The sequence below is a fragment of the Bufo bufo genome, chromosome 4 (assembly GCF_905171765.1).
Source record: "Bufo bufo chromosome 4, aBufBuf1.1, whole genome shotgun sequence".
Lineage (NCBI taxonomy): Eukaryota > Metazoa > Chordata > Amphibia > Anura > Bufonidae > Bufo > Bufo bufo.
In genome coordinates, this window is record NC_053392.1 from 536299941 (window position 1) to 536315825 (window position 15885).

The window sequence follows — 15885 nt, forward strand, 5'->3', positions numbered from 1 at the left end:
CACATTTAAAACAATGGGTACGTGTGCTGTCCGCAGAAATTGCGGACAGCACATGTCTGTGAAAAACGGAACTCTTGTCTGTAATGATTTAAACAATACCAAATGTATTGATCTTGAGGCCATTTCTGGACAGTCCGTAAAAATTAGCGACTTTATTCATGTGTCCGTGCAAAAAAATAGGTGTGTCCGTGATTTTTTGGAGGCTGGTGGTACTTGACTAGATTATTTTGGTGGTAATTATCATCATTTTACCACTCACAGTAAATGCTGCTAATGAGTTCTTAGTACATTGAGCTACAGACATGTATTACTTATAATCTTTAGAATTCATGATGTTTTTCTAATTTCTCTGTATAAATGTTGGCTGTCCTTGATTTTGGGATAAGTTGTCCAGATAAAAGAAAAGTTATTGTTGGCAACCCTAATTTCACGTTAAATTTCTTTTCCATTGCATTGTGTAAGATTGGACATTTTTGTCCCTCCACGCACGCCGTACTTTGATCGCCATCTTTCATTTGGGCACAGTAGTACTCTGGTAGAGCTGTTGCCCTTACCTATCTGTTTCCTGAAGTTCCCGCCGATTTCAGGCTGCTGTAGTGAGGAGCTGGAATATATTAGGCAGAGTGAAAGGTAACAAGGCAGTAGATGTAGAATAGATGAGTTATTCGCGTTTTTGTACGTGTGGTGAAAGTGAATTCTCTTTGTGTCGCGCTTTTGAGCTGTAAAAGTAAACCAGTGGAATGCAGTTACAAGCAGTGGAATCCCGTGCTTATGCCGCCACCTAGTGGTCACTGTGAGGAAGCTAGGCAACATGTACACCGCAGTGTATTGCAGCTTCGGCCCGGGGTCTGGTGCCTGGTGACACTGGTTAGAGGTGGCAGCATTCTGCTTTCCTTGCAGTTTTTATAGATTTGTACCAGTTTCCCCCATTAGGCTAGGGCTACACGACGACACAGTTTATAATGATAGTGTATGGTGTCGCACTGTGACATGCTGCGACGCGACAGTCGCAAAAAATTAATTCAAAATGGATTTCCCTGTGACTGTCGCGTTGCATTATGTCGCAGTGCGACACCATAGACTATCATTATAAACATTGTTTTTGTGATATCAATGTCGCAGTGTAGTTGTGCCCTATGTGTCGCGCGACTTAATGTCGTCGTGTAGCCCTAGCCTTAAGGATCCATCCACATGGGACGGATACAGGCAATGTGACTTGTGCATTTGTGGCACATGCACAGGATTTTACAGCGCCAGCAAAGTGGATGAAATTACCAATCTATAAAAAGTATAATTTGGGACATTCAGGCTACTTTCACACTTGCGGCAGAGAGATCCGGCAAGCAGTTCCGTCGCCGGATTCGGCAAAACGTATGCCAACTGATGGCATTTGTAAGACTGTCCAGGATCCTTATCAGTCTGAAAAATGCCTGATCAGTCAGAAAAATGCATTGAAATGCTGGATCCGTCTTTCCGGTGTCATCCGGCAAAACGGATGCGGCATTTATTTATTTTTCACCTTTTTTTCGGTCTGCGCACAGTAATTGGAATGCCGGATCCGGCACTAATACATTCCTATGGAAAAAAAATGCCGGCATTCAGGCAAGTCTTCAGTTTTTTGGGCCGGAGATAAAACCGTAGCATGCTACGGTTTTATTTTTTGCCTGATCAGTCAAAATGACTGAACGTAAAACATCCTGATGCATCCTGAACGGATTTCTCTCCATTCCGAATGCATGGGGATATGCCTGATCAGTTCTTTTCCGGTATTGAGCCCCTGTGATGTAACTTAGTGCCGGAAAAGAAAAACACTAGTGTGAAAGTACCCTTAAAGGGCTTTACACATGTGGGCATTTATAGCATTTTGATAGGATATGCCAGGGTAGTCAGCCTCCTGCACTCCACATGTCATGAAACGACAACTCCCAATGTGCACGATTCCTCTTCTCCTCTCAGAATTTTTATAGAAATGAATGGCGCATGCTGGGAATTTTAGTTACAGCTGGTTGCTGACGCCTGGGATATGCTAAAAATGTCGGGATCCAGTCATCTCAATAACGGAGCCCACCATGAATGGAGAGCCTGCCTAAGCACTGGCTCAGCTGTTTTCACAAGTCCCACAGTGGTAAATGGATGGGTAACCGCGCACGCGTGGCCGGCTCTGAACACATAGCACCTGCACATAATCCCGACCCATTCATTTCAATGGGGCTGTGTACATGAGCGTTTTTTCCCCCCACGCATCAGTTCTGTGTTGCATGTTCTATATTCAGCGTTTTTCACGCAGACATGGCCCCATAGAAGTGAATAGGGCTTCAGGGAAAAACGCATTGCATCCGGAAGCAGGTGCAGATGCAGTGATGGTTGCTAAGAGATGTTGTTTGTAAACCTTCAGTTTTTTATCATGTGACTGAAAAACGCATTGCACCCGCGTGGAAACAACTGAACGCAAAACTGACTGAACTTGCTTGCAAAATGGTGCGAGTTTCACTGAAAGGGTTTCTGTCACCTGAGAAATGGGTATTAAGCTGGATGACAGTAGCGATGTGCTGATGTCAGCTGGACATAACTATATTAGTGCCATCTCACCGCCTGCCGCCGTTACTGAGAAAAACGAACTTTTATAATATGCTAATTAGCCTCTAGGAGCGGGAGGGGGGGGGGAGGGGGGCGTTGCTCCTGCTCCTAGAGGCCCCGTTCTCCTACCTCTGGGCATGGCCTGCTACACTAGATTGACCGGGGCGGGCATCGTTGGTCTCCTACCTCCGGCCCTGTCTGCTGTGTAAATCTCGCGCCGTTCAGTATTCGGCACAGGCGCAGTGAGGGAAGGACGCTCGGTGGGTGCTGGCTTCCTCACTGCGCCTGCGCTGAATACGTCACAGTGAGGAAGCCGGCTGCCGGAGAACGTCCTTCCCTCACTGCGCCTGCACCAAATACTGAATGGGACGGTGCGGGCGCGAGATTTTCTTAGTAGACACAGCCGGCGGGAGGAGAGCAGCAGCACTGCCCTGGCCCTGTCAATCAAGAGAAGAAGGGCGTGGCCAGAGGTGGGAAAACAGAGCCTCTAGGAGCAGGGGCAACCCCCCCCCCCCCCCGCTCCTAGAGGCTAATTAGCATATTATAAAAGTTTGTTTTCTCAGCAACGGCGGCAGGCGGTGAGATGGCACTAATATAGTTATGTCCAGCTGACATCAGCACATCGCTAATGTCATCCAGCTTAATACCCATTTCTCAGGTGACAGAAACCCTTGAACGCATCCGGAGCCAATCCGTATCATTTTTGTGAAAGGGGCCTTAGGATATGTTCACACGCTGCAGAATTGTCCTCAAAGATTTGTGTGCGGAAAATCGTTATCCGTGTACAGAAGCATCGCGGTGGATGATTTTCAGAAATCTCATCCGCATGTTTGTAGATTGTAAGCCCTTACTAGTGTTGAGCGCGAATATTCGAAAAAAGCGATTTTTTTTTTTAGCAAATAATAGAATATAGTGCTATATATTCGTAATGACGAATATCCGTGTTTTTTTTTTTTTTTTAATACAGTACACATCAGGTAATCATCCCTCCATTCTTCTAGCTTGTGGGCCAATGAGAAGGCTTTGTCACAGCTTAGTTACATCCCTAGCAATCAATAGAAAAGTTGCCTACCCCACGCCGGTATTTCGCGCGCATTACGCGAATAATACATTGCCAATTTTCGCAGCCAAGAATATAATCTCAAATTCACGAATATATGACGAATATTCTACAAAATATTCGGGAAATATCGCAAATTTGAATATTGCCCCTGCCGCTCATCACTTCCCCTCACGGGCAGGGCCCTCTCTCCTTCTGTACCAGTCTGTATCTCGTCTTGTTCATGCTTAGTGCAGTTGTCTGTAGAGTTGTTGCGATACCAAATTTTTGATTCGGTTTCGATACCATGAAAAAGTATTGCGATACTCGATACCATTCGATACCACGCGAAAAAAATAAACAAAAAAAGCCACGTGCATTCCTCATTTTTAAAAATGGCGAATCGCGCAGTTTTTATTTTATTTTTTCTGTTCTGGCATTCACCACCTAGATTTTTTTTTTATATTTTAATAGTTTGGACTTTTCTGACGTGGCGATGTAATATGTTTATTTATATATTTTATATGTGAAATTGGGAAAAGGGGGGTGATTTATACTTCATATTTTAGTGTTTTTTTTTTTCACTTTTTATTTAATAACTATTTCCCCCCTTAGAGGCTAGAACCTGGGATCTTTCATCCCTTTTCCTATTCACCCTGATAGATCTCTATCAGGGTGAATAGGACTCCACACTGTCCCTGCTGCTCTGTGCTTTGTGCACACAGCATCAGGGATGTTACCATGGCAACCAGGGCTTCTGTAGCGTCCTGGCTGCCATGGTAACCGATCGGAGCCCCAGGCTTACACAGCTGGGGCTCCGATCAGAAGCTGCCACTGCACCACCAATGAGGGGGAGTGGAGAGGTCCCTGTGGCCACTGCCACCAATGATTTTAATACTGGAGGGTTGAGAGGGGCCGGCGCACTGTGCCACCAATGATTTTAATGGGATGGGGGGATTGAGGGGGGGGGGGGCACACTGCACCACCAATGATTTTACCCCTTTATACAGGAGGCGGGTACTAGCAGATCAGCGGCAGATCGCAGCTCCCTGTCAGGGGCAGGGTGCCGGCAATGCGATTCTGCTGCCGGCACCCGCCTCCTGTATGTGTTAAAGACTGACTACTGTATATGAGTCCAGACTTTCACTATCAGGCCACACAGAGCGGCGCCCAGCGATGTCTCAGCACTCACCATTTAGTCCTGGGCGCCGCTCCGTTCGCCCGCAGTGCCCCATTACTGTCTCCTCTCCTGCTCCACATGCTGCTGATTACTATCGGAGCGATGGGAGGAGACATCAGCTTCACTAGTGGGCGTTCCTTCTCCCTGGCTGTAGCGCTGTCCAATCGCAGCGCAGGGAAAAGGAACGCCCACTAGTGAAGCTGATGTCTCCTCCCATCGCTCCGATAGTAATCCTATCATTGGTGGCGCAGTGCGCCCGCCCCTCCTCCGCCCCTCTCTTCTCATTGCCGCCCCTCCTCCACCCCCTCTCTTCTCATTGCCGCCCCTCCTCCACCCCCTCTCTTCTCATTGCCGCCCCTCCTCCGCCCCTCTCTTCTCATTGCCGCCCCTCCTCCGCCCCTCTCTTCTCATTGCCGCCCCTCCTCCGCCCCTCTCTTCTCATTGGTGGCAGCGGCAGCAGCACAGGGGGAGGGAGGACAGCTTCCTTCTCCCCGTGCTGCTGAGAGAGAACATGAGCGCGCCGATAGCAGCGCGCTCATGTTCAGAGATACTAGACTGCGCAGAAGCGCAGCCCAGTATCGAAAAAACGGAAATCCCGGTATCGTATCGATACCGGGACAAAAGTATCGATTGGGTATCGAAATTTCGATACCCGCAACAACCCTAGTTGTCTGTATTATGTATGTGCACCGCTTATCATATGTACAGCGCTATGGAATGATTGGCGCTTTAATAAATAATAATGCCGTGAAAAACCAGCAGTGTAACCTGACTTGTACTGTGGGTTTACATGACCGGTTACCTGGTCCGGCAGTCTGTTCTCTGCAAGGTTTTCCGTCTGGCTGAAACGCGGCACTCATGCCTAAAAGCGACCAGATCCTATTATAGTGTATGGGGCCTGGCCGTGAACGTCAGTATCCAGAATCCGGTGAGCTCAGGTTACCGGTGATGTGAACGTGGCCTACACTGTGCGTTTTGCCGTGGCTTTCTACTTTTGAAAAGCAAATGTTGGAAGCCGTCATAGACCTGCGGCAATACCGCCACAAGGACCAGCACGTTTAACGTGTTTGAGTCGGTGGATTTCCCACAGCGGGATTTTCAGCAAAATAGTCATTCTGAGGGCAACATCATCTTAGGCCCCATTGCGGATCCACAAAACACTGATGCCCTCCGTCTGCGTTCCGTAATTTACGGAACGGATCGCCCATAATAGAAATGCCTATTCTTAGAAAAATGTATTAATATGTGTAAATGAGCCTCTAGGAGCAACGGGGGTGTTGCCGTTACACCTAGAGGCTCTGCTCTCTCTGCAACTGTCCATCAAAGTGGAGAGGGCGCAGCAGTTTCAGCAATATGAACATGGGACCATGGGCTTTTTATAGTATGCACATTCCCCCTTAGTGCAATGAGGGCTGTGCCATTGCACCCAGAGGCTCAGCTCCCTGTCTCCTATGCAGCGCCCCCACCACTGTGACAGACAAGCCAGGAGAGCAGCACATGTAACATAAAGGGATGGAGACTGCTATTCTGCCCAGCGGTCTCCAGCCCTTCACTGCACATGTGCCAAACACGCTCTAGCGAGACTTCAGGGCCAGGCTCAAATATTTTTTCCCTGCCTGTTTGTCACAATGGTGGGGGCATAGGAGACAGGGACCAGAGCCTCTGGGTGCAATGGCAATATCCTGGTTTCAGCAAGGAGATAATTTGCTTATTACAAGCAGCTTGCCTGCACATATGGAGATACCAGAGATGTCATCAGACGCCCTTCAACGCATTAAGGCCTCATGCACACGATTGTTGTTTTATTCTGTGTCCGTTGTTCAGTTTTTCGTGATTTTCTGCGGACCCATTGACTTTCAATGGGTCCGTTGAAAACTCGGCTAATGCACCGTTTGTCATCCGTGATCCGTGGTTCCAGTCCGTCAAAAAAATATAACCTGTCCTATTTTTTTAACGGAAAACGGTTCACGGACCCATTCAAGTCAATGGGACTGTGAAAAAACGCGGAGGCACACAAGATTGTCGTCTGCGTCCGTTTTTTTCCTATCATTTGCATGGCAAACTTGACTTAGACTTTTTTTTACTTTCCTTCATGTCTGGTGATCCTCCAAAAATAAAGGAAGACACACGGAAACAAAAACGGATCACTGAACAACGGAACCCCATTTTGCGGAACGGAACACAACAACGGTCGTGTGCATGAGGCCTAAGGGTCCATTCACACATCCGTACAATGTGTCCGCACCCGTTCCGGCAATTATCCGGAACGGGTGCAGACCCATTCATTCTCTATGGGGCAGGAATTGGATGTGGACAGCACACAGAGAGCGGCCCCCAAACTTCCGGTCCGCGGAAAAAAATATAACATGTCCTATTCTTGTCCGCAATTGCGGACAAGAATAGGCAGCTCTATGGGGGTGCCGGCCGGGTGTATTGTGGATCCACAACTTACACTACGGACGTGTGACTGGACCCTAACCCCACGGTTTAGATGCTCATAATAATAAATCCGTTTTTTTTAAATGTATCTTTCTTTTTCTGACGGATCTGAAGAATGGAAAGCTAAATGGCGATGTAACCTCAGCCTTAGGGCTCATTCAGACGACCGTATATTTGTGTCCTAGAATAGGCATTTCTATCATAGGGCTGGCAGTTCCGTTCTGCAAAATGCAGAATGTACATGGCTGGTGTGGACCACAGAACAGATACAGTCATGTGCATGAGGCCTAAGGCTACTTTCACATCTCCTTTGTGAATTCCGCCAGAGGGCAGCCTGGCGGAATCCTCCGGATCCGGCGCTTCCGGATACAAACAGAATCCCCGCTGGACCCCATTATGCTTAGAGATCCTTACACTGTTCCGGCAGACAGAGAGTCTGCCGCACACAAACCACTGCATGCTGCGGTTTGTGTCCAGATGATTCTCCGTTTGTCTGCCGGAGGTGGGAAGTAGCCTAACAAGCTTTGTTAAACCATTCTAGGACAATGGTCTTGTGTGTTAAGGCGCCAGGAATTACCGTATAGTCTGCTACATCTGTATGTTTGCAAAGGGGTAACACAAGATTTGAAAAATATTCTGACTTAATAATACGTTTCTCTGTTGGATTAAAGGAAACAGATTTTAAACTGAAATAATTACCGAAAAATTCTCCTTTCTGTGGATATTGATTTCACATAATGTTATGACGCCCCCTGCTGTTTAATTGATTCACTTTCCTAGTGTCCATTACTGGTGGTCGCACATGCTCAGTAGCTCAGTCAGATGCTGGGATCCCCTTGTACAGTGGTGGCATGCCTGCTATTGTGCAGAGAGTGTCGCTAGAAGTGGGCACATTGGCTAACCTCCGGCGCTACAGCTGTGGTACAACTACGACTCCCAAGATGCACTCTTGCTTGGCTGTTCTCAGAACTCCATAGAAATGAATGGAGCATGCCGGGAGTCGTAGTTTCACCACAGCGGAGAGGGAATGAAGAGAACAGCAGGGGATGCCTTAAAGGGGTTGTCCGGGCTTTTACTATTGATGACCTATAGACAGCAGCAGCGGACAGGAAGAGAGAAAGGAGACGGCACACTGCGCGCGCCGTCTCCTCATACAGCTGATGCCGGGTGTCGCACCCCCGCCGATCTGATATTGATGACCTATCCTGAGGATACGTCATCGATAATAAAAGCCTGTTTTATTAATTAATAAAATAATTAATAAAGCCCCTTTTTTTTTTTATGATTCCAGTTTAAAACGTTTTACCTGATCTAACAGAGAAATGTGGTATTTCATCTAGAGACTGCCCGTCCCAATAACGTTAAAGACCCCTAAATCATTTTTAAAGGGATTTTCCAAGACTTTGATACTTATGCCCTATCCTCTGGATGGGTCATCAGTATCTGATTGGTGGGGGTCCCACACCCAGGATCAGCTGTTTGAGACGACAGTAGCACCGCGGCCTTCCCTCAGCTTAGTCTAGGCCATGAGACGTCACAGTCATCGGTTACATGGCCTAGGCACATCAGTCCCCGCTGCGATACCATGTACGGTCTACGGTGCTGCGCTTGGTGAGCAGAAAGAAGGCCGTGACGCTACTGTCAGCACCGGTGCCGTCTCAAACTGCTGATCAGCGGAGGTTCTGGGTGTCATACCCTCCACGATCAGATTCTGATGACCTGCAGTGGCTTTCACTATTGAATACCGAACATGTATGTGTATGGTGGAGATGGGAAGGAAACGGGGGACGTGGCTGTCGGCAGGCACCCATTAAACGTGTATGCCCGGCTTCAGAGCAGGAGGAAAGGTTTCATTAGAAGGGTGGGAGTCCTCTGAAGGTCAGTACATATTTGCTCCAATATTTCTCAGTATGTCTATTGTCTGGTATCCAGTAACACTGACGGGTGAGGTGTAATGGGAGGAGTAACCCCTCGGGCGCTGCTCCTCTGCGTGTCCTGCCATGTTTTGCTGAGTAATGGATTATTAATTTCCCTTCCGCGACTGATATCATTCTCTGCTGATCACTGCAGGTCTCCAGTCCGGATGGCATGATATGATGTCTAACAAACTGGCTGTCAAGGTAAGAACTAGTCATTACACGAATCACTGTCCAGAAGTTACTCTGTGAATCACACTGCCGCTGATTTTGTTTGACTTGGCGCTCGGAAGGACACATAATCCTAAGGCCTCTTTCACACGGGCGAGTATTCCGCGCGGATGCGATGCGTGAGTTGAACGCATTGCACCCACACTGAATCCCGACCCATTCATTTCTATGGGGCTGTTCACATGAGCGGTGATTTTCACGCACGGTTGCTAGGAGACGATCGGGATGGAGACACGATCATTATTATTTTCCCTTATAACATGGTTATAAGGGAAAATAATAGCATTCTGAATACAGAATGCATAGTAAAACAGCACTGGAGGGGTTAAAAAAAATAAAAAAAATAAAATTTTACTCGCCTTAATCCACTTGATCGCGCAGACGGCATCGCTTCTGTCTTCTTTCTTTGCTGTGTGCAGGAACAGGACCTGTGGTGACGTCACTCCGGTCATCACATGATCCATCACATGATCTTTTACCATGGTGATGGATCATGTGATGGACCATGTGATGACCGGAGTGACGTCACCACAGGTCCTGTTCCTGCACACAGCAAAGAAAGAAGACAGAAGCGATGCCGGCTGCGCGATCAAGTGGATTAAGGTGAGTTAAATTATTTTTTATATTTTTTTAACCCCTCCAGCGCTATTTTACTATGCATTCTGTATTCAGAATGCTATTATTTTCCCTTATAACCATGTTATAAGGGAATATAATACAATCTACAGAACACCGATCCCAAGCCCGAACTTCTGTGAAGAAGTTTGGGTACCAAACATGCGCGATTTTTCTCACGCGAGTGCAAACCGCATTACAATGTTTTGCACTCGCGCATGTACCCGCACTTTTTCCTGCAACGCCCGTCTGAAAGAGGCCTAAGGCTGTCTTCACACACGCAGGTTTCTTGGTCACACATTTCTTACATGTTTTTTCAGGATTTACGGTATGTTTCTATAGACAAGTTTATGAAACAAAGCACCATACCTGGCGCGTACTGTGAGAAATCACCACGGACCCAAAAAACGAATCAAAAGTGCAAAAAACAAAAAACTAAAATAAAAGGCATCATTTGTAGTGCTTTGCATAATTCTCTATTCATTTACAGCATCTTGCCGAGCCCTGTAATCGTGCGCCTGCGCTGTTACTAGCAGGATCGCCGCATGTGCAGAGCATCCCTACTGCTTAGGCAGGCGAAGTAAATGCTCTGCACACGCGCGAAATTACAAGGCTAGGCAAGGTGCCTGGCCCTATCAGTGATGAAAGGGGAGCGGCAGAAGAAACAGCACATGCGCTGATCCTGTGAGCAACAGCGCAGGCACAGGATTTCCAGGCCAGGCACTGTCATTAGGGGAGGGAGAGTGGCAGGGCATTAAAGGGAACCTGTCACCGGGATTTTGTGTATAGAGCTGAGGACATGGGCTGCTAGATGGCCGCTAGCACATCCGCAATACCCAGTCCCCATAGCTCTGTGTGCTTTTATTGTGTAAAAAAAACGATTTGATACATATGCAAATTACCCTGAGAGGTGTCGGAGCTTGAAAATATGACTCTTCTCTGGTCACACAAGTAAGATATGACTCTTTTATGTTAATTTGCATATGTATCAAATCGTTTTTTTAACACAATAAAAGCACACAGAGCTATGGGGACTGGGTATTGCGGATGTGCTAGCGGCCATCTAGCAACCCATGTCCTCAGCTGTATACCCAAAATCCAGGTGACAGGTTCCCTTTAAAGATCTGGTGCTCCGAGGGGCTCAGCCCCCCACCCCTTGGTGCACCAGTAAGCTGGTGGGAACTGCTTGTGCTTGTTGGTGGATCAAACAATCCTCTCTGCCTCTCGTTAGTCTGGGCCGCCCGGAGCCTGTTCGCTGTGTGTGACCTCACATAACCACTGCTCCCTCCTAACAGCTAGGTCTGAACAGCCTAGATGGCGGGCAGTTCGTCAAAACGACCATTCTGCATCTCTCAGCCAATGATGCGTCCCCTCTCAAAGTCTGTCAACTGGGTAAAATGTCTTCAAGTGTCATAGAGGCTTGTCTAGCAGTCAACTATCTCTCACCAATACTTACACTACCCAAAAGTAGCCTCTGAGGGCCTTTTTATAGGGAAGCGGGGGCAGCACTTTTACACCCTCTTCTGATAAGACCCAATGTCCAATCAGACCACACCAATAGTCATTTACATATCTCCCCGAGTTTGACAGTAATCCAACATTTCTACCCAGGTGCGTTATTCCTTTCTGTCAATGAGTGTATTATAGTCCTGCACAGTCCATCAGGCTGTCCACTAGATGGCGATGTTCATCCATATTTCGGTGTCTTCCTCACTTCGATGCCTTGGCTTGGGCTGCGGAATGAAAATAGCTGACACAATAGAAATGCCTGCATTCTTTCATTAGAAGAAGTGAATAGGTTATTGCGGTGCTAAAAAATAAGTGTTGAAAGGCTTCCCAGTGCATACAGTGGAGCAAGAACTGCCATTCCCACTCGGGTCCAGAGACGTGCCAGGGTATCTCAGGTGTATTATACTGTTCAGTGTAAATCTATGCTCAAAAGTACTCGCATCTAATGTCCGAAGCACAGCCGTGCGGTTTTTGTTTGTATGGCGGCCGCTTCTCACCCTCTACACATTTGTGCCCTCGTGCCGCACCCCGGTTATGGCATAAGATTAAGGATGGGACTATTTAGTCTAATTCAAGTTGTGTCACCAAAAAATGTGTACAATTTGTGTGTGACTATTTTAAGGTGCGATTGAGGATTTGCAACAAGAAGAAACAAATAACACAAGCAAGTCGTATTCACCTGCAGGTCTACCTGGACCTCTGTGCTGGAGAAGTAGTTTGCAATTTGTGATCTGCAACCTAATGTCCAGCAGGTCCAGATTTTTTGTGCCCGTCATGACCCGGTCACATTACGTGTAGTAACTCGACCACATTCACAATCAATATTAACAACCTAGTGGTCGTCTGGTGCAGGTGCTGAGTCTGCAGCGACATCCCTGCCCCTTCAATCCAGCAGGGGCTGCAGTACTGAATCTGCCCTTCATCCTCTGGACGGGTGGGCTTCTTTAAGGTCGGACCCCTACTGATCATAATATCATTGACCTACCCTGTTCAAAGTGTACCAAAATATTTCATTTCCTGTTTATTTATTTTTAACGCACATTCGTCTTTAGCATCAAAATGGAAATGCAAACTTTTTGGTTCGTGGCAGAATAAAAAAATAAAAAATAAAAATAAAAAATATCTCATTGGTTCGTTCCCATCATATTACAATGTAGTTGGTTTGCACATTGAATAATCCCCCACAGTATGATGATACCATTGCCAGGTGTATGCACTGAAGATGTATATAACTGACAGAGGCTTGATATCCGTCACCCTTTTGCAGTGGCCCTATGTGTAGGATGTGTGAAAGGTTTGTCAACCCATACTGGCCTGACATTTTGCAGCCTATACAGAAAATCTACTACTGAACGAGATAGACCAGGCGGCAGATCATAATGAAGTCGTTATTATGCGGGACTTTAACTACCCAGATATAGACTGGGAAACTGAAACCTGTATATCTCGTAAAGGAAACAGGTTCTTGGCAATAACCAAAGACAATTACCTTTCCCAACTGGTTCAGGACCCGACTAGAGGGACGGCCATACTGGACTTAGTGTTAACCAATAGACCTGACAGAACAACCGATGTGTAGGTTGGGGGACACCTGGGAAATATTGACCATGAAGTAATAACCTTCCACTTGTCAGTCAAAAGAGCGTTTCTTCAGGGAGGAACAAAAATATCAATATACTAATCCCCAGAAGGGGGAAAGAGGGAGATAAAACGTAACATTTAATGGTGTCTTAGTTAAAATAAAAAAGCGCGCTAGAGACCTTAACGTGAAACAATGTAGACAAGCCCAGCTGGGCCTAGACAAACACACAATGAATGGTACCAGTACATGAAAACATAAAGTAAGGAACGCTCTCACCCATCAGTAGTTGTGATCGGAGTAGGGCTCTCCCGTCAGGCGGGATACCGTGTAGTGCGTCCCCCAGGTCGATGTAGATTAAGATGGACTGGAAGGCCATTCAGAAGAGAGGCCAAAAATAGTCTTCAACAGGGTGTCTAGTTTTATTTTAACTAAGACATCATTAAATGTTACGTTTTATCTCCCTCTTTCCCCCTTCTGAGGATTAGTATATTGATATTTGGGAGTTACTGGTGAAGCTCTTTACTGCAAGCTTGGCCATCCTGTGTGTTATTGTGGAACAAAAATAGCAAACTTCAAAAAAGCTGAATTTAGCCAACTAAGAGAGGCCATAGGCCTAACTAACTTGGACAAAGTCCTCAAAAATAAAATTACAGCCACAAAATGGGATATTTTTAAAAGCATCCTAAAATCTAATTAAGAGAGGTACATACCTTATGGGAATAAAAGGTTAAGGAACAAGAAAAAAACAATGTGGATAAATAGAACTGTAAAGAAAGCAATACATGAAAAAAAAAAGCATTTAAATCACTAAAACAGGAGGGTAGCGAGAAAGCACTGAAAAAAAACTATAAGGGAAAAAATAGAATATGTAAAAAACAAATAAAAGCAGCCAAACTAGAGGCCGAGAGATTAATTGCCAAAGAGAGCAGAACTGACGCTAAAATGTTTTTCAATTATATAAATGGTAAAAAGTATAAATCTGAAGGAGTCGGCCCTCTACAGAGTAATGAGGGGGAAGTTGCAGAGAGCGATTAGGAGAAAGCAAAGCTATTAGGCCCCTTTCACATGAGCGAGTTTTCCGCGAGGGTGCAATGCGTGACGTGAACGCATTGCACCCGCACTGAATCTGGACCCATTTATTTCTATGGGGCTGTGCACACGAGCGGTGATTTTCACGCATCACTTGTGCGTTGCGTGAAAATCGCAGCATGTTCTATATTCTGCGTTTTTCACGCTACGCAGGCCCCATAGAAGTGAATGGGGCTGCGTGAAAATCGCAAGCATCCGCAAGCAAGTGCGGATGCGGTGCGATTTTCACGCACTGTTGCTAGGAGACGATCGGGATGGGGACCTGATCATTATTGTTTTCCCTTATAACATGGTTATAAGGGAAAATAATAGCATTCTTAATACAGAATGCATAGTACAATAGGGCTGGGGGTTAAAAAAAAAAAGTTAAATAATATAACTCACCTTAATCCACTTGATCGCGCAGCCCGGCTTCTCTTCTGTCTTCATCTCTCCTGTGCACAGGAAAAGGACCTTTGATGACGTCACTGCGCTCATCACATGGTCCGTCACATGATCCATCGTCATGGTAAAAGATCATGTGATGGACCATGTGATGAGCGCAGTGACATCATCAAAGGTCCTATTCCTCAAAGAAGAAGACAGAAGAGAAGCCGGGCTGCAACACCTAACCCAAACCCGAACTTCTGTGAAGAAGCCGGGTTCGGGTCTGGGTACCAAACATGCCGATTTTTCTCACGCGCTTGCAAAACGCATTACAATGTTTTGCGCTTACGCGGAAAAAACGCAAACTTGGAACGCAATCGCAGTGAAAACTGACTTGTTTTAGTGTCAAAATCTCACCATTTTCCCTGAACGCATCCGGCCCCAATCCGCGACGCCCGTGTGAAAGGGGCCTTAAATTTTTTTTCTCCACTGTATTCACTGAGGAAATAAACTGTCAGATGAAATGCAGAATGTAAAAGTAAATTCCCCATTAAAAGTGCCCTGTCTGACCCAGGAAGAAGTACAGCGGCGTCTTAAAAAGATTAAAATAGACAAATCGTCAGGACCAGATGGCATACACCCCCGTATCCTAAGAGAATTAAAGGGAACCTGTCACCAAAAAAACGCTTACTAAGCTGTTAATAGTACCTTATAGTGCTGCATCTTCTGTAACTGCGCTAGTATGTAAGGCTGGCGGGCACATGTGCAGTAGCAAAACTGAAGCCAGCTGAGTGTACGAGCCGGAGCCGGGATCGCGCTACAGCAGCCCTTTACTGCGCATGCGGGCTGGGAACGCGGTCCCGGCACTGAGATCCGGCGTGTCAATAAAGGCTGCGGGAGGCGGGTAGAGCAGCATTGGAGACGCCTAGGCATTAGGAAACTACTATGCAGCACTATAAGGTACTATTAACAGCTTAGTAAGCGTTTTTTTGGTGACAGGTTCCCTTTAAGTAATGTCATAGCCAGACCCTTATTTCTGATATTTACGGTTCAATCATTATTTTATTAAAGCGTATAAATGAGTAATGAATAAGTATATCAAATACATATACATAAACATAAGAACTACAAAGGTCGACAACTGGCCATACAGATAAATCTGAGGTAGTAGTACATTCTATAATTAGCAGTATAGAACATTATTATCAAGTAACAAGCCCATGGGGGCTTCTGGAAATGAGAATAAGAGCACATATGGTATACATTCTCTAAATTCTAGACCAACAACCACATAGGACAAGGACAAACATCACAAGACATGACAGACCAAGACATGACATAG

General features: G+C 46.2%; 1 protein-coding gene across 3 annotated transcripts in view; it reads left to right on the top strand.

Annotated features, from left to right (window-relative positions):
- LOC120999016 (SLX4 interacting protein) overlaps positions 1-15885 on the top strand; it is a 225668-nt gene that overhangs the window by 24572 nt on the left and 185211 nt on the right. For 2 of the 3 annotated variants that reach the window (XM_040429897.1, XM_040429898.1), the window contains exons 1-2: positions 561-630; positions 9306-9355. In XM_040429897.1, the coding sequence (XP_040285831.1) occupies positions 9329-9355 (27 nt within the window). In that variant the 5' untranslated portion in view covers positions 561-630; positions 9306-9328. Of the gene's footprint in view, positions 1-560; positions 631-9305; positions 9356-15885 lie in introns of those variants that run through there. The other variant, XM_040429896.1, reaches the window with a different exon arrangement.